Source organism: Aulonocara sp. 'chitande type north' Nkhata Bay, linkage group LG14 (genome assembly GCF_057382095.1).
Source record: "Aulonocara sp. 'chitande type north' Nkhata Bay isolate Kocher_YH1m ecotype deep benthic linkage group LG14, A_spYH_male_GT1.1, whole genome shotgun sequence".
NCBI classification, from domain to species: domain Eukaryota; kingdom Metazoa; phylum Chordata; class Actinopteri; order Cichliformes; family Cichlidae; genus Aulonocara; species Aulonocara sp. 'chitande type north' Nkhata Bay.
Genome location: NC_141357.1, coordinates 1,987,464 through 2,007,451, shown reverse-complemented (window position 1 = coordinate 2,007,451; position 19,988 = coordinate 1,987,464). Strand labels below are relative to the sequence as shown.

General features: G+C 44.2%; 1 protein-coding gene across 1 annotated transcript; it reads right to left on the bottom strand.

The window, feature by feature from the left end:
- Nucleotides 1-17,238: 17,238 nt before the first annotated feature.
- Nucleotides 17,239-17,976, bottom strand: LOC147313851 (uncharacterized). The gene has a single exon (XM_086262685.1). The coding sequence runs from the start codon at nucleotides 17,974-17,976 to the stop codon at nucleotides 17,239-17,241; it is 738 nt and encodes a 245-aa protein (XP_086118811.1).
- Between the last annotated feature and the right edge of the window lie 2,012 nt (nucleotides 17,977-19,988).

Here is a 19,988-nt window from a genome sequence, read left to right as displayed (position 1 = left end):
ATTTTTTTTTTCACATTCTGTCTCTCACAGTTGAAGTGTACCTCTGGTGCAAATTACTGACCTCTGTCATCATTTTAGGTGGGGGAACTTGCACAATCGGTGGCTGACCAAATACTTTTTTGCCCCACTGTATATTCGTCACTTTTTGCTATATCTGCCATAATCTTGCATGGGCATCATGCAAATCCGCTACAGTAGAGACACTCTGGTTTCTATTGGTCTGCAATACACGAACATTTCACCATGTTTAAATCCGGACCCAACCTGGCCAAAGGAGATCCTGAGAGAGAACAAAGGACGCGACCCTAAGCGACGGCCTCGAGGGAAACGAGCCGGCATCAGGAACAGGCTACGGGCTCGCGCACACCGCGCACCCATGCCCAGTATCCTGCCAATGTTTAATCCATTGAGAACAAGCTTGATGACCTCAGAGCCAGAATCAAGTTCCAGAGAGACATTCGGGACTGCAACCTCCTCTGCTTCACCGAGACTTGGCTGAACCCAGCGATACCAGACCACGCCGTGCAGCCGGCGGGATTCTTTTCGGTTTACCGCATGGACAGGACAATGGAGTCGGGGAAGAAAAGAGGTGGTGGAGTATGTTTGATGGTGAACAACAGATGGTGCGACAGCACAAACATCTCCCCACTCACACGCTCTTGCTCGCCCAATCTGGAGCTTTTGATCGTTAAGTGTCGCCCTTTCTATCTCCCTCGGGAATTCACTGCGGTCATTGCCTGCACTGTTTACATTCCGCCTCACGCGGACTCGGACACTGCCTTATGTGAGCTACATGAGGCTCTCACACATCAACAAACACTTCACCAAGATGCCGCACTCATTGTTATGGGAGATTTTAACAGAGTGAATCTCAAACGGACATTTCACAACCTTCACCAGCACATCAACTGCCCCACCCGGGGCACGAGGACATTAGACCACTGCTACACCCCGTTCAAGAACTGTTACAAGGCTCAGCCCCTGCCGGCATTTGGAAAATCGGACCATGCCGCCATCTTCCTCATGCCTGCTTACAAACAAAGGCTAAAGCAGCAACCACCAATCAGGAGGGAGGTCGCTCGCTGGACGGACCAATCGGTGGCCGCGCTGCAGGACGCACTGGATGACGCAGACTGGGACATGTTTCGGCGCAGCTCTGATGACATCAACATGTTTACGGAAGCGGTTGTGGGATTTATCGGGAAACTAGCGGACGACACAGCAGAAAGAACTATCATCCGAACGTTTCCCAACCAGAAGCCGTGGGTGGATAAAAACATCCGCGACGCTCTGAGATCACGCACCGCTGCCTACGATGAAGGGCTCGTCTCCGGTAATATGGACCTATACAAGGCTGCGTCCTACAACGTGCGCAGCGCGGTCCGAAAGGCAAAGCGGAGCTACGGGGAAAAACTAGAGTCACAGCTACGACAGTGCGACTCTAGGAGCCTGTGGAAAGGACTGCGGACTATAACGGACTATAAACGACCAGCTTCTTCAATGATGAATGCCGATGCTTCACTGGCTGATGAGCTGAACACGTTTTATGCTCGCTTCGACGCCGCAGCAATTAAAACAACAAAAGGCTGCGCGCGCTCGGAGTGCACCGGTGAAGAAAATGCATTCGTCATCACAGAGCATGCCGTGAGGAACACCTTCAGGAGGGTGAACACCAGGAAGGCAGCAGGACCAGATGCAATCCCTGGCCGGGTCCTTAGAGCCTGCGCTGATCAACTAGCACCGGTGTTCACGGAGATCTTCAACCTCTCCCTGGCCCAAGCTGTGGTTCCCACGTGCTTCAAACAGTCCATTATTGTCCCTGTTCCAAAGAAACAACAGCCCGCTTGCCACAATGACTACCGTCCAGTAGCACTGACTTCAATTGTGATGAAGTGTTTTGAAAGACTGATGAGAGATCACATCACTTCTTCACTTCCTCCCACCATCGACTCACTTCAGTTTGCTTACCGGACTAATCGTTCCACAGACGATGCCATATCTCACCTGCTCCACACTTCCCTGAGTCACCTGGACACTGGCAGAGGGAATTATGTTAGGATGCTGTTCGTGGACTACAGTTCAGCATTCAACACAATAATTCCCTCTAAGCTTTTCACCAAGTTGACGGATCTAGGACTCAGCTCATCACTGTGTCAGTGGATCCTCAACTTCCTCACAGACAGACCCCAATCAGTGAGGGTGGGAAAACAAGTCTCCCCCTCCATCTCACTCAGCACTGGAGTGCCTCAGGGCTGTGTTTTAAGCCCCCTGCTGTACTCACTGTACACTTATGACTGTGTAGCCACATCCGACACCACCTCCATTGTCAAGTTTGCTGACGACACTGCTGTTGTGGGCCTGATCTCTGACAACATCGAGACGGCCTACCTGGAGGAGATTAGGAACCTGGAGACCTGGTGCCAGGAGAATAACCTCCTCCTAAACATCAGCAAGACTAAGGAGCTGATCGTGGACTTCACTACAAAGCAGGCGAGGAATTACAAGCCCCTCATCATCAGTGGCACGCCGGTGGAGAGAGTGGACATCATTGGGTTTAACGAACTTAAAGGTTTCCAGAGACGACCTGTGGCACACACATGTGGGTGTGTACTGGAGCTGTCGATAAATTATGACAGCTATCCTGACTTCAGATCAGAGATGAACAGTATGTTGGAATCAAATGTGTGGGTTATGGACATTATATAAAGGTTTGATTCACGGACAATGGCTTAAAAGCTATTGTTGTTTTACAACAGATTTTATTTGAGTTGTGAACTAAGACTAAAGTGTTCCCATGTGAATGTCACAGCAAAGGTGTTTAGAAACTGAGTTCCAAGAAAAAGTCTTTGGTGAAATACCACTGTAATGCAATTTGAGGTACTTCTTTGTGTTTCTGTGTTTTCCTATTACAACTGAGGCAATATTTTTCTAAACACTTGTGAAATGCATTTCTGCAGAGGTCTCAGAGTGGCAGTCTGGAGACCATTTATAAGCATTCCCATTTCCTCAGTCAGCATGTGTGCATGTGAACAATGAAAGCAGTTTTTCCACCTTTTATTCAATTTTACTATTATTTGAATCCAAAATCAACTTTAAAAAATGCATTAGGTTCATTTTAATTTGTCAAATTTTATTACTGTAATGTCACAAGATGACATGTATTGTAGTGGTTCACCAGAAAGTTAGAGAAAGTTAGAGATATATATAGTATACAGTACATGTAGGAGATATTGCATATATCTCCTACATGTTTTATCATCGTGCACACATTTTACAGTTTACAAGTCAGGTTTTGCTGTATCATTGTATTTTATTACAGTTATGTTTTTACAGTTCTGTTTAGCCATCTGGGTTATGGTGACTTTTGCTAAATTGAATGGCCATAAGGCACACCTATATGCTTTTATTTTGGATTTCTGTGAAATCAGCAATTGCTTAGCTGAAGGTGGATTTTTGGTTGGCTTTTCCTCATTTTTGTAATGGAAAAAAACCCTTGTGTATCATAGCGCCCTTTTTCAAAACTGAATAGCCGATGGGGTAGTTATTTAAAAGATATTTTCCTATATTTCTGTTTTCATGTTTGAGCCTAATGTATTTGCTTCATAGTGGTTTTAGACCACATGTTCTTATTCTTTAATTGTAGGATATTGTTATAAGATCTTGCCATATTATCCTCAATCTCTTTTTATTGTCCTATTCTGTTTGTATTTTTAATAATAATTGAATTTTTGCACAACATATTGCATATTTTTGTTGAGTGTATTGTCGTACTTTTATTGTGGACCTGTTAGCTATCTGCCAAGCTAGAAACCAGCATCACACCTTAGTGAGGGCAGAATAGTAAAAAGGCATCGTCCCAACACGGCTACCTACAGAAAAGTGGATCTGCGTGAAAACACAGTTTCTTCTGTTTCTTCTAAGCTAGAATAGAATAGAATAGAATAGAATAGCCTTTATTGTCATTGTACAGAGTACAACGAAATTGGAGTGCCACTCCCTTGGTGCAAGTTTCAATAATAAATGTAAAATATAAAAAGTACAAAAAAAACAATCGTAAGTACTCAAACAATAGTATGTACAATATATACAGGATAGCAGCATTAATATAATGACAGTATGAATAGCAGCATAATATAATGACAGTGACGGTATGGAATAGGTTCAATTGTTTTTGTGCTTATTTACTACGGTGATAGCTCTGGGAAGAAGCTATCCCTGAATCTGTTTGTCCTGGTTTTATGTGACCTGTACCGTCGGCCTGACGGTAATAGTTCAAACAGTTGGTTGCTGGGGTGAGAGTGGTCCTTGATGATATTGCCAGCTCTGCTGAGGTACCGAGAGTTTGCAGTGACCTCCAGGCTGGGCAGAGAGCAGCCAGTGATCTTCTGGGCTGTGTTGATGACCCTCTGCAGTACTTTCCTGTCTGCAGCTGAGCACCCTGCATACCATGTTGTTATGCCGTACGTTAGGATGCTCTCTATGGTGGCTCTGTAAAATGTCACCAGCAGCTTCTCCTCCAGGTTGTTCCTCCTGAGCACTCTCAGAAAGTGGAGACGCTGCTGGGCCTTTTTAACCACCGCTGTAGTATTTGCAGTCCAGGAGAGGTCATCAGATATCTGCACGCCCAGAAACCTCATGGAGTGTACCCTCTCCACACAGCTCCCGTGAATGTAAAGTGGGGCCGGGTCTGCTCTGCCCTTCCTGAAGTCCAAGATAAGTTCTTTAGTTTTCGTGGTGTTCAGTTGGAGGTTGTTAACTGAACACCACTCAGTCAGTCTGTTGACCTCATCTCTGTAGTCCGACTCATCCCCCCTTGAGATGAGTCCAACCACTGTGGTGTCATCCGCGAACTTTATGATGGTGTTTGAGAGATGGGTAGGGGAGCAGTCGGATGTGTAGAGCGTAAACAGGAGGGGACTCAAAACACATCCTTGTGGAGACCCAGTGCTGAGTGTGATGGTGCTGGACCGGTGGGGGCCGAGTCTGACAGACTGTGGTCTATTTGTCAGGAAGTCCTTGATCCAGAGGCAGCTACAATGGATAGTAACGACGACACGCTTGAGACGCGGTCAATATGCTCCAACACCTCACGTGCCAGTCAGCGCTCTTCAGCCAGTGCCATTGCAGCCAGAGCACGGGCAAAAGCAGAGGCTGCACGTGCTCAAGCACTATTTGCACAAAAAGAGGCAGATATGTTAAAAGCACAAGCATATATTGAGGAAGAACAACAAAAAGCAGCAGCTGAGGCTGCTAGGAAGAAAGCAGAGCTGCAAGCCAGTTTGCATACCTTGAGGCTTGAGAGCGCGGCTGCAGCTGCTATTGCTGAAGCGAATGTTCTTGAAGCAGCTGTTGAGAACGAATTTGGGGAGTTAGATCGGGTTAGCCTGAAAAATGAATACGTTGAGCATAATCCAAGCCCTGAACCTCAGCAAAACTCAGAGCTACCAGAACTCATGCCAACTCTGATGCACCAACTACCAGTCGACAGTGATGAGATCAGCAAATACGACTTGCCTGTTCAGAGAACACCCAAATTGAGTCAAGATGCCACTCCCTATTACCCTCGTACTCAAAGCCCCTGCAGGACAGCCCCGTTCAAGCAAGAACATGCACACAGCTTAAATCCATCCAGGGATACCCACAGACACCAGACACAGTCACATGATATGAGACAATACAGCAGTAGCTACCAACTGCCTAAGTCTCATACAGGTGCTGCCAGGACTGACGAGCCCACTTCATCATCGACCACAGACTTGGCCAAGTATCTAATACGGCGAGAGATGATAAGCTCTGGGTTGTTAAGGTTCAACGATCAGCCAGAAAATTATTGGGCCTGGAAGCAATCTTTCCACAGTTCTACAGAGGACTTAAAACTGACGTCAAGAGAGGAGCTTGATCTGCTATGTAAATGGCTGGGACCAAAGTCATCAGAGCATGCTAAGAGGATACGAGCAGTCCACATACACGATGCAGCTGCAGGTGTAAGAATGGTATGGCAAAGGTTGGAAGACTGCTATGGATCGCCAGAAGCAATTGAAGAAGCTCTCCTAAAGAAACTGGATGATTTTCCAAGAATCTCAAATCGAGAAAATCAAAAGCTGAGAGAGCTGGGAGACATTCTCTTGGAGCTTGAAGCCGCCAGGGCCGATGGGTTCCTACCAGGCCTCAGTTACCTGGACACATCTCGGGGCATCACTCCAATCGTCCAAAAGTTGCCATACTCCCTGCATGACAAGTGGGTCTCTTTAGCATCTCGTTACAAAGAAAATCATCAAGCGTCTTACCCACCGTTCTCCTTCTTTGCAAAGTTTGTTTGTGATCAAGCCAAAACGCTCAATGATCCAAGCTTTGCCCCTCTTACAAGTGGTTGGAGGACAGGGAAGCCAGAACACCCCTTCAAATCAAACATGAAAATACCCATTTCTGTCAAAAAGACAGAAGTCTCCTCAAACTCTAAAAGCATGCAAGCCAGCCCCTCAGGGAAGAGGAGGGCCGAACCAGATGAACAATGCCCACTCCATAACAAACCACACCCCCTCAGAAACTGTCGTGGGTTTAGGAGTTAGTCTTTGGATGAAAGGAAAGCTTATCTTAGAGACAATAATATTTGCTTTAATTGCTGCGCTTCGTTCACTCATCTAGCAAAAGACTGCCACAAAAACGTTCAGTGCAGAGAGTGCAAGAGTGAGAACCACCCTATTGCGCTACACCCAGGGCCGGCCCCCTGGATATCAGAGACTCCTGTAACCGCAAGAGAGCAAGGCGGGGAGCAAGGAGAAGAAGCTCCTCAAGCTGTCACAGCAAAATGCACAGACATTTGTGGGTCTACCGTCAGAGCAAAGTCGTGCTCCAAAATCTGTCTTGTCAGAGTTTATCCAGCTGGCCAGAGAGAGAAAGCTGTTAAGGCGTACGTTGTTCTCGACGAGCAAAGCAATAAGTCCTTGGCAAGAACAGAGTTTTTTGAGCTCTTTGGAGTTACAGAGGGCACGGCAGCATACACCTTGAAGACCTGCTCAGGAGTTATGGAAACAACAGGGCGCCGAGCTAACAATTTCATCATGGAGTCATTAGATGGTAAGACTCACATTCCACTCCCCACCTTAATCGAATGTGACATGCTTCCTGTCTGCGACCGGCTATTGCAGTTAATAATACAACAGCTTCTTGCCATGTTTTGTGTTTCTTTTTATCGCTGTGTGACTGATTTCAATTGAAAGCCTGCGTGCGCTAGTACCTCTTGCCACGAGTTCCCAGAATTCTTTGCGGTTTTACCCCTGAGTGACATCACATTTTCAATCTCTATCCACAGTATTTCTGATTTCGCGCCATTACCCCGATTCATAGCGGAAGCTGGTTTTTTACTTCCGCTTGCGCTGTTGTTGACAGTTGCGGGGTTACACCTTCACTGTTGATAAAGATTTCTCTCACTGCAGTTTGTTTTACCTGGAGTAAATGGCAACACATCGAAGGTGGATACACAGTAGAGATGTTTTAAAAAGCAGCAAGGACAGTTCAGTTGCAGTGCCTCACCCGTCACTTCTCACGGAGTGGGTAGATGACATGAAACTATGGCCCGATGTTAGCTACATCGACATTATTAATTACCTTGTATTTTCCGAAGGCGTTGATGGCGAGGAATTACGTAATTACAAGAGCACCGAGGCGTATAATTACCTGCACAGCAACAAAATTGATAAAGTACTGCTCAACAAACAAGGCGACTTTATTTTTCTTAAAGCAGCTGTAGAGCCGAGCCAGAGTATTAATCAAGCGAAACACTTAGCATGGGCAATGCTAAGTGAAAGTGGAGTAGTGGAGACAGTCGGCTGTTCCTGTATCGCTGGATTAGGGAGATCATGTAGCCATGCGGCTGCTATTCTGTGGAAGGTATATCACTTATCTGGATATCACAATGTTTAAATCACTGAAACAGAAACACTGGACTGGTCAAAGGCTGTGATTAAGGAGTCACGCTACTGCCATCTAGCCAAGTATTACGTGGAGCACTGTTTACATGTGAAAGCCACTCGTTAACTTTGTGTGGGCTGTATGCTGTACAATCACATGAAGATAAAATATAAAAAAAATAAAAGACTGAACATTAAGGTCAAATTTACAAGATAAGAACAACTATAGTTATAAGAAGTGACACAGAGTAGTATAATACATGTTTGTTTATATATATGTATATTTGTACACACACACTACTTTGAAAAAAATTAGACTGTGGATGTATATTTCTGCATCAAAAAGTAACTGACTATTAATATGAAATGGATAATATGGGTGACTTTGCCAGTGTTTATATCTGTTTTGGATATGATTCAGGTGTATTGACCCAGGGTCATATCTATAACATGCAGGACACCAACCGTGTACTGCTTTTGTTAGTGTAAACTTCCTCATTATGTTAAATCTTGAGTATTGACAGTGAGAAAAAACTATTAATGTTTGTTACAGGTGCAGAATGCTGCGATCAGTGGAAAGACAGGGCTTGCGTGTACAGACGAGCAGCGCAGGTGGAATGCAGGGACAGCAAAGAACCTTGAACCTAAACGTCTGAGCCAGATAAACTTCAGACATCACAGGGCAGAGCAGCAGTACGATGTGAACTCCCGGACTGCAGTGACACAATCTCTCCCTAACACACCATATCACCTTACACATCAAGACTTTATTGACAGTGTTAGCAAAGCACCAGTGAAGCCACTTTTCCTCCTCAAGAACACATTAATTGGAAAGTGTTACAATGCCTCGCCATCTGCAGGTCCTCACCGCAACAGTAAAGTTGATGAGCAATTTTTTCAGCCACACCAAGCACACAGTTACAAACTAAGCTGTAATCCATGCAGGGCATTCTACCAGGCATACATTCAAGTTTCTGAAGAGCAAGCAGAACAATTATAAGAAGAAACAAAAGAGCAAAGTGCATCTGATTTGTGGCACAACTGCAGGAAAATCAGACTTACAGCAAGCTCTGCTAAAAAAGTTCCAGTACGTGCCACCACAAAAAATGACAAATTTTTATCTGAGCACATGTACCCTTCCTTTCGTGGGAATTATGAAACAAACTATGGTAAAGAAAATGAAGTTAAAGCTTGTCATCAGCTGAAAGAACAGGGTATGAACATCCTTCACATGGGTAGTGTTATCAGCATCCAGGAGCCATGGCTCTCTGCGAGTCCTGACGGGGTCATTGACTCAGATGTGCTTCTAGAAATAAAATGTCCTGTGCAGACTTATCCTTCACTCACGGAGCAGCTTACCCAGAAATGCAGCGATATCAAACTGGTAGATGGAGAACTGCAGCTGCAGAAAACTGGCAGCAGAGGCTATTACATGCAAGTGCAACTTACAATGTTTTGCACAGGGCTCAAGACTGCCACACTTGTGATCTGGACACCTACTGAGCATGTTTCATTTACAGTGCAATATGATGAAGCATTTGTAAAGGAACAAGTAAAACGCTTGAGAGGGTTTTACTTCTCATATTTCTTACCTCGACTTGTAGAGGAGTATGCAGCAGGACGGTTTCAGTTAAATGAGAGATACTTGAAGATAATGGGCAAGGTTTAATACATGTTACAACTATAAATGGGACAGTCAGACACCAACATGTCTGCAGAGTTTGGTCTCTGTCTTGTGAATGAAAGGAGACATTCAATATGAAATCTGTTAAATATTTCAATACAACTAAAATGTACGTAGTTGTAACATATGGTGGGAAATGAATGACAAACTGACAACATTAAATGTTGTGAATAGTTCTGTATTTCTGTAATCTTCCAACACAAAAAAATGTCAAGAATGCACAACTAATTATTGTAGATTTGAGAAAAACATTTTTTTTTCATTTAAGAAATTTATCACATTGTGGTTGAATAAAAAAGTAATAATTGTTCAATTGATTGATTGCAATTGTTTTATATATACACATACATACATACATACGCACACACACACTGTATCACATAACCTTTCATCTAGAACACAAGATAAAAAAGTGAGACCTGGAATTATTTACTCTCTACATATATGTACATCAAATTTGAAAATAATCACATTACACTACACAACTTTATGTCCTGAGTAACCATCTTAATATCCCCGAGTCCACAATTGTTCATAACATACACAATTATTGTGTATCACGAATGAGATCCTCTCTTAAGTTCACTAGAGCAGCACATATTCTCAGTATCTTGTCTACTTTAGGAGCCATGCTTATAGGAACAATTTGTGAAAGTATTTTGTAGACTTTCAAGCGTCTGATTGCTCTTTCAACATGGATTCTTACATTTGCAATCCGACGTGTGTATGTTACCTGTTCCTCAGTTAGCGGTCTACGTTTTTTTGTGAAAGCGGGTATTACTAATCTAACTTTTCTCTCAAAGAGTAAGTCTTTAATTGTAAAACCTCTATCTGCCATGACTTCATCACCAGGTTTTAGGTATGTTAATATTCCAGAGTCCATTGTGATAAATTTGTCACTACATCGGCCGCCATATGCCGCAGACACAAACATGATTAGTCCACATGGTGCAACAGCAACCAAATATTTGACTGTGTTGTGTGAATAATAATGGCTGTATGATTCCCCTCATGAGCCCAGATTTCTGGGTTTCTGTAAAAGGGTCTCACTGCAGTCTATAATGCATGTACTATTTGGAAAGTTCTTCTTGAAGGCTTCAGGCATAGTTGCTTGAATAGTTTCTTTTGGCAGCCATGGAATTAATGGTCGGAGAACTTCCTCCAGCTTGTCTAACCAGTGTGAGATGATCTTGCTGGCCATGCTTTGTGATATATGAAACTGGTGGCTTAGGTCACCTATTACACGGTTACTCTTTAATTTCATAAGTGTCATGAGGACTTGATCTCGGACAGGCATGGTAAATTCATTGTTGTCATATCCTTCCAGTGTCGACACAAGTGTGTTAAATGTTTCTAAGGCTATCCCAGTGTACAGCAAAGCGTCTGCATCATTTTGAAGAATGAAATATGCAACTTCATCACACTGAGTCATCTTATCCTGCACATCTTTTCTGCGAGACCTGTTGCAGTATTGATGGTCTTGTTGCGAAGGATCCTCCCACTGTGTGTGGACTGAGTGCAGATGTGGCTCAGGGGGTTGTGTGGAGATGCTGGCCTGGTCTAATTCCACTGAACGTAACACTGTGGAGTCTGAATAAGACAAAAATATGATGTACAGTCAAACTGTTAGCATAAGAGAAACTGTAAAGTGTCACTTAGCTTATTATATTTTTGAGTGAAATTTCTCATTCTACATTTTTTCACACAAATGCAAAATCATAAATGACAACATAAAATGTTCCTAAGTCCCCTAAAAATTTGTCACAATTTTATTCAATTAATGTGATTAGATTTTATTTTACATTCTAAAAAAAGTCACAACTGTTGGTATTTTTGCAAAGGTTGCCTTTAACGTTTTTACTTGAGTTTTCTCGACTTGAAAAAACATGTTCTTTATAAACACAAACCTAAGACTTTTACAGCCCTTGGAGCTAATCTTTTGGCATTATTATTATTATTATAAACTTTCGTTAAAATTTAGACTTTGCTGCTAATAACCAGCTAGTGCCGATACTAACGACATTCACCATAGGCTATTATTTAGTAAAAGCAAAGAATTGCGTGTTTAAAATGCGAAACGGTGGCAAACCACATTTACACTTTCACTTACCGGGTACAGATTCTGTGTTTTTGTTCGTATTACTGGAAGCTGTCACACTCAAAGTGGTCCGAGTGAGCCTTCTTCTTTTCTTCGGTGGGGGTCGGTCATAGCCCAGATAAAGCTCCGGGTCGGGGTGTAGCTCTGTGGGCTTTTTATCGATAAAATGAAAGGAGCAAACATAAACTCTCTTTGGAGGGTGTTTGAGTCTTAAAGCTGCCAGCCACGCCAGTTTCCGATCCTCCTTCCGCGGCACCGCGGTAAAGTGAGCCGTCATTTGTGAGCCGCGGTCAAGCCAGCCGCCTCCTATCCGCCGCATGAATTCCCTTGCGCTTTTACACCAGTCTTTACGGTAGCGTCTTTTCGCTTTATATCCTGATTGAAAGACTAGACTCGCGCGTGAACAGTCACACGCACGCGCGCACACAAATTACAATGGAACAGCCCAATACAGCCATCGTGACATTCTGGTTGCATATTCAAAAATTCATTAAAAATCATTCTTAAAAGTTGATGCCAAGCTTTCAACACAATCCTCTTCTCGGACACCTACTTTACCTCTGGGCCAGTTTTTACCCAGATTTACTGTAATATTACTCAGAAATCACAGTAAACTCATATTCAGTGCAATACAGTCAATGCACTACAATTATGTTTATTTCAAAAATTCATGAAAAGTCATCCTGAATAGTTGAGGTCCAACTTTCAACACATCCCTTCTCTGGGACACCTACTGTACCTGTGTGCCAATTTTCATTCCAGATTTACTGTAGAATTCCTCAGAAATTAAAGGGTACTTTATTCAATTCAATACAGTCAATACAATAGAATTATGTCAATTTTCAAAAATTCATGAAAAATCATCCTGAGTAGTTGATGTACAACTTTCAACACATCCCCCCTCTGGGACACCTACTGTACCTGTGTGCCAAGTTTCACCAAGATTTACTGTAGAATTCCTCAGAAATTAATGGAAACATTTATTCAATCTAATACAGTCAGTACAATAGAATTATGTCAATTTTCAAAAATTCATTAAAAATCATCCTGAGTAGTTGATGTACAACTTTCAACACATCCCCCCTCTGGGACACCTACTGTACCTGTGTGCCAAGTTTCATCCAGATTTACTGTAAAATTCCTCAGAAATTAAAGGACATTTATATGCAATTCAATACAGCCAATACACTACAATTATGGAAATTTCAAAAATTCATTAAAAATCATCCATAATAGTTGAGGTCCAACTTTCAACACTTTCTTACTCTGGGCGTCCTACCGTACCTCTGGGCCAAGTTACATCTCAATTCACTGTAATCTTTATCAAAAATTGAAAGAACAATTCTATGTAAATGCTGGCTGTGTGTCCTTTCAAAGTGACACTAAATAACAGAACTCAGGCACATCAGGGAATAATCCAAAAGGCGGATTTATTAAACAAAAATAACATACAAAATATCTCTAACCCATACTACATAACCTAAAAAGAAACAAAGGGACACTTAGAAGCACAAGGAAACAATACTGAAAGGGCAAGAGACACAGCCCAAACATAATCCACAACTAAAATGCCAAAAGAACAAGTCATCCCACATAGCAGACGGGTCTTGCCTGGATCTGGTGTCAAGCCGGCACTGCTGGCTGACTTCTGGCATGGTAAGATGGCACTGTTTATGTGATGGCATGCCAACATTTGGCCTGATTGGGTGAATGTGACATGTTGTATAGAGCACTTTGAGTAATATGGGTGAGTAAAAAAGCGCTGTATAAGAATCAGTCCATTCACTGTCTGAACAGAGTTTCGTCATGTTACTTTTGCACTATTATGTTCCAGCACATGTTGTTATTACATGGCTTACATGGCTAAGGTATACATTAGGCTGACATCTGGGGCCAGAGCTGAAACTGTTCTGGGCCAGCACAGGGCCAGCAGTGTGTCTGCAACTGGCCTTGTGCTGGCGCATGTGTGGGCCACCTCTGGTAAACCAGATCTGGGCCACCATAGGGCCGTCATTCTTTGCGGTACGCAGGCCATGTGTAAGCACATTGTGTGGGACAGATCCAGGCCATACCAATTTTGCTATGTGGGAGGAATTATGTAAAAATAGAAACATCATAAAAATGAAAATGAACATAAAGTAAAATGTACTGAAAAGAACATCAGTATGGCCATCATTATTTGCTTGGAAAGTCTAAAGTTCCATGGCTTTGAACAGCCAGAGAACGCAATGCCCAGCTTAGAATGACTAAAAGTAACTTCTTTTAACATTCTGTCATTCTGCTTCTATATCAAAAATCCACTAAAAATAGTCATTTGAAAAAAAATATTCGCCACTTTTCATCAGTTTGGGTTCCTCTGTTTATAGCAATTTTTAGAAAAGAACCCAATACCTTTGTCACTATACAGTTGTACAGTGAGATACAGAGCATCTCCTACTCATTGCAAACATGCTGGGAGGGTGGCTCTATCCGCCTTAGTGCAGCTGCTGTACCATACTGTGATGCAGTAAGTTAGTAGGCTCTCAATGGGCGAGTGGTGGAAGGGTGAGCTGTAGTCCACAAAGAGCATTCTGGCGTAGCTCTGCCGCTGTTCTAGGTGACTCAGCACCGAGTGGAGGGTGATGGCATCTTCTGTGAATCTGTTTGCACGGTATGCAAACTGGTGGGGGTCGAATTCTGGGGGGAGGTAATCCTTGGTGTGCTGAAGGACTAGTCTCTCAAAGCATTTCATGATTACCGGTGTGAGGGCCACAGGGCAATAATAGTTCAGGCTGGTGATGGGAGACTTCTTTGGTACTGGGATGATTGTGGCTGATTTTAGACAGGATGGGATGGCTGCTTCATCCAGTGAGAGGTTGAAGCTTCTGGTGGAGATGAGGGTGAGCTGGTGGGCACATGCTCTTAGCACTTTACCACGTATTCCCTCTGGACGCCTTCCTGGGGTTCACTGCTAGGAACACACATCTGACATCGTGCTCCGTTACAGTGAATGGAGCGGTGCAGGAACCAGGTGAGGATGAGGATGGGAGCAGGGCTGAGGCAGATGAATGCTGCTGTTGTTGTGTTTCAAAGCGGGCAAAGAAGCTGTTTATGTCCTCTGCTAGCTGCACACTCAGGTTTTCTGTTTTCACAGTTCTGCCTCTGTGGTTTATGATGTCTATTAATCCATGCCATGTGTTGTTGCTGGACAGGTGGGACCCCTTTTCAGGTCAGCTCGAGCAGACCTGTACAGAGCTCTGTCAACAGACCTACAGGGAGTGCAGAATTATTAGGCAAGTTGTATTTTTGAGGAATAATTTTATTATTGAACAATAACCATGTTCTCAATGAACCCAAAAAACTCATTAATATCAAAGCTGAATGTTTTTGGAAGTAGTTTTTAGTTTGTTTTTAGTTTTAGTTATTTTAGGGGGATATCTGTGTGTGCAGGTGACTATTACTGTGCATAATTATTAGGCAACTTAACAAAAAACAAATATATACCCATTTCAATTATTTGTTTTTACCAGTGAAACCAATATAACATCTCCACATTCACAAATATACATCTCAGAATCAGAATCAGAATCAGAATCGTGTTTATTGGCCAAGTATATGTGCAGACACATACAGGGAATTTGGTTCCGGTAGATGGTGGCTCTCAAGCACAGCAATGTAAATCTCACACACACACACACACACACACACACAAGTGTCTATATATACACATTACACATACATACACAAAGCTATGTAAACCAACTATAAATAACGAATCTAAACTTATATACATAAAATACAGCAATGAATGAGGTGGAATGAATACTACAAAATGTACATAAGGTGCAGCTGCAGTCTGGCAGTGGGAGCAGTGTGACAGGTCAACTGTTAAGAAGGGAGATGGCGAGGGGAAAGAAACTGTTCCTGTGTCGGGTGGTCCTGGTCTGCAGACTTCTGTACCGTCTGCCAGAGGGCAGCAGATCAAAAAGTCTGTGTCCAGGGTGTGAGGGGTCTGCGATGATTTTCCCTGCCCGTTTCCTGGTTCTTGAGAGGTACAGATCCTGGATGGAGGGCAGGGGGGCGCTGATGATCCTTTCTGCTGCCCGTACAGTCCGCTGCAGTCTGCTCCTGTCCTGTTTAGTGGCTGCACCATACCAGACTGTGATGGAGGAGCACAGGACAGACTCAATGACCGCAGTGTAGAACTGGATCAGCAGCTCCTGTGGAAGACTGTACTTCCCCAGTTGTCTCAGGAAGTACATCCTCTGCTGGGTCTTTTTGAGGATGGAGTTGATGTTGGTCTCCCACTTCAGGTCCTGGGAGATGGTTGTACCCAGGAACTTGAAGATCTTCACAGTCGACACAGGGCTGTCTGATATGGTGAGGGGGAGCAGAGTTGAGGGATGTCTCCTGAAGTCCACTGTCATCTCTACAGTCTTAAGAGTGTTCAGCTCCAGATTGTGCTGACTGCACCAGAGTACCAGCCGCTCAACTTCCTGCCGGTATGCAGACTCATCACCATCTTGAATGAGGCCAATGACAGTGGTGTCATCTGCAAACTTTAGGAGTTTGACAGCAGAGTTATTGGAGGTGCAGTCGTTAGTGTAGAGGGAGAACAGTAGTGGTGAGAGGACACATCCTTGAGGGGCACCAATACTGAGGGACCGGGTTTCAGAGGTGATCTCCCCCAGCCTCACTTGTTGCTTTCTGTCTGTCAGGAAGCTGGTGATCCACTGACAGGTAGCTGGTGACACGCTGAGCTGGGAGAGTTTGGAGGAAAGAAGTTCAGGCACAATGGTGTTAAAAGCCGAACTAAAGTCCACAAACAGGACCCTGGCATAAGTTCCCGGGCGGTCAAGGTGTTGCAGGATGTAATGCAGCCCCGTGTTCACTGCATCATCCACCGACCTGTTTGCCCGGTAGGCAAACTGCAGAGGGTCCAGCTGGTGGCCTGTAATGTCTTTCAGATGGGCTAACACCAGTCGTTCGAAGGATTTCATGACCACAGACGTCAAGGCGACAGGTCTGTAGTCATCCAGTCCTGTGATGGTGGGTTTCTTGGGAACAGGGATGATGGTGGAGCGTTTGAAGCAGGAGGGAACTTCACACAGCTCCAGGGATCTGTTGAAGATGCGAGTAAAGATGGGAGCCAGCTGTTCAGCACAGGTTTTGAGGCAGGAGGGTGAGACGCCATCTGGTCCGGGGGCTTTCCTGGGCTTCTGTTTCTGTAATAGTCGGCTCACATCCTGAGTGTGTATTCTTAGTTTCAGGGAGGAGGAAAGGGGGGTGAGAGGTGTGGTGGAGGTCGTTGAGTCTGGGTTGGAGAGGGTGGTGGTGGTCGTTGAGTCTGGATTGGGGAGGGTGGGGGTGGTCGTTGAGTCTTGATTGGGGAGGGGCAGGGTGAAGGGGGGAGAGGTGGAAGGTGTGTTGGGGGTCAATGTCTGAAGCAATGTCCCTGGGGAGGGGAGGGTGGGGCGTGGGAGTCTGTCCGTCTCAAACCTGCAGTAGAAAGTGTTTAACTCGTTGGCCAGGTCTTTGTTTGCTTCAATAGTGGGTGGGGGGCGTCTTTAGCTGGTGATTTCCTGCAGGCCCCTCCACACTGACGCAGGGTCGTTGGCTGAGAGCCGTTCTTCCAGCTTCTGGGAGTAGATCCTTTTAGCTGCTTTGATCTCCTTGGTCAGTGTGTTCCTGGCTTGCTTGTACAGGGCCCTGTCACCACTTCTGTAGGCGTCCTCCTTGGCCTTACGAAGATGTTGGAGTTTAGGAGTGAACCATGGTTTATTGTTGTTGTATGTGCAAAAGGTCTTTGTTGGCACACACACGTCTTCACAGAAACTGATGTATGATGTCACAGTGTCCGTGAGCTCGTCTAGGTTCTCAGATGCAGCTTCAAAAACAGTCCAATCAGTGGAGTCAAAACAGTCCTGCAGTTCCTGCTTTGCTGCGTTAGTCCACTTCTTCACAGTTTTGACTACAGGCTTGGCACGTTTGAGTTTTTGCCTATAAACTGGAATAAGATGGACCATGCAGTGATCAGAATGTCCCAAAGCTGCCCGGGGCACAGAGCGATAGGCATCTTTTAGAGTGGTGTAGCAGTGATCCAGTATGATGTTGTCCCTGGTGGGGCAGTCTATATGCTGTCTGTATTTAGGGAGTTCGTGGTTTAGGTTTGCTCTGTTAAAATCCCCAAGAATAATTGTAAAGGAATCCGGGAATTTCCTCTCCAGGGTAGTAATCTGGTCAGCCAGCTCGCACAGTGCGTTGTTCGCGTTGGCCTGTGGAGGGATGTAAACTCTGACCAGCATGAAGGAAGAAAACTCCCGCGGTGAATAAAAAGGTTTACAGTTGATGAGAAAACTTTCCAAGTGTGGGCTGCAGTGTTTCTGTAACACTGTGACATCAGTACACCAACCTTCATTAATGTAGAAGCAGACTCCACCACCCTTTGTTTTCCCTGAGAGCTCTGTTTCGCGGTCCACCCGGTGAAGTTGGAAGCCCGGCAGATTTAAGACAGCGTCTGGGACTCGCTCACTGAGCCAGGTTTCAGTGAAGCAGAGGGCAGCAGAGCGTGCAAAGTCCTTGTTAGTCCGGTTTAAGAGCAGTAATTCGTCGACTTTGTTTGGAAGAGAGCGGAGATTCGCGAGGTGAATGGAGGGGAGTGCCGTGCGGAATCCTCGCCGACATTCAAAAACAAAACAACAACAAATCAGCGACCAATATAGCCACCTTTCTTTGCAAGGACACTCAAAAGCCTGCCATCCATGGATTCTGTCAGTGTTTTGATCTGTTCACCATCAACATTGCGTGCAGCAGCAACCACAGCCTCCCAGACACTGTTCAGAGAGGTGTACTGTTTTCCCTCCTTGTAAATCTCACATTTGATGATGGACCACAGGTTCTCAATGGGGTTCAGATCAGGTGAACAAGGAGGCCATGTCATTAGTTTTTCTTCTTTTATACCCTTTCTTGCAGCCACGCTGTGGAGTACTTGGACGCGTGTGATGGAGCATTGTCCTGCATGAAAATCATGTTTTTCTTGAAGGATGCAGACTTCTTCCTGTACCACTGCTTGAAGAAGGTGTCTTCCAGAAACTGGCAGTAGGACTGGGAGTTGAGCTTGACTCCATCCTCAACCCGAAAAGGCCCCACAAGTTCATCTTTAATGATACCAGCCCAAACCAGTACTCCACCTCCACCTTGCTGGCGTCTGAGTCAGACTGGAGCTATCTGCCCTTTACCAATCCAGCCACGGGCCCATCCATCTGGCCCATCAAGACTCACTCTCATTTCATCAGTCCATAAAACCTTACAAAAACCAGTCTTGAGATATTTCTTGGCCCAGTCTTGACATTTCAGCTTGTGTGTCTTGTTCAGTGGTGGTTGTCTTTCAGCCTTTCTTGCACTGAACATAAATTCCCTGCAATTTCTGAAGAATATTACAGTAAATCTGGCTGAAACTTGGCCCAGACGTACAGCAGGTTTCCCGGAGGAGGGATGTGTTGAAAGTTGGACCTCAACTACTCAGGATGATTTTTAATGAATTTCTGAAATTTCCATAATTGTAGTGTATTGGCTGTATTGAATTGCATATAAATGTCCATTAATTTCTGAGGAATTCTACAGTAAATCTGGATGAAACTTGGCACACAGGTACAGTAGGTGTCCTAGAGGAGGGATGTGTTGAAAGTTGTACATCAACTACTCAGGATGATTTTTCATGAATCTTTGAAAATTGACATAATTCTATTGTACTGACTGTATTAGATTGAATAAATGTTTCCATTAATTTCTGAGGAATTCTACAGTAAATCTGGATGAAATTTGGCACACAGGTACAGTAGGTGTCCCAGAGGGGGGATGTGTTGAAAGTTGTACATCAACTACTCAGGATGATTTTTCATGAATCTTTGAAAATTGACATAATTAAATTGTATTGGCTGACTGCATTGGATACAAGTACCCTTTAATTTCTGAGGAATTCTACAGTAAATCTGGATGAAAATTGGCACACAGGTACAGTAGGTGTCCCAGAGAAGGGATGTGTTGAAAGTTGGACCTCAACTATTCAGGATGACTTTTCATGAATTTTTGAAATAAACATAATTGTAGTGCATTGACTGTATTGCACTGAATATGAGTTTACTGTGATTTCTGAGTAATATTACAGTAAATCTGGGTAAAAACTGGCCCAGAGGTAAAGTAGGTGTCCGAGAAGAGGATTGTGTTGAAAGCTTGGCATCAACTTTTAAGAATGATTTTTAATGAATTTTTGAATATGCAACCAGAATGTCACGATGGCTGTATTGGGCTGTTCCAT

Bases quoted from the DNA above. Each gene is read 5' to 3' on its own strand.
- LOC147313851 (XM_086262685.1), bottom strand. From the start codon at position 17,976: ATGCTGGTCAGAGTTTACATCCCTCCACAGGCCAACGCGAACAACGCA.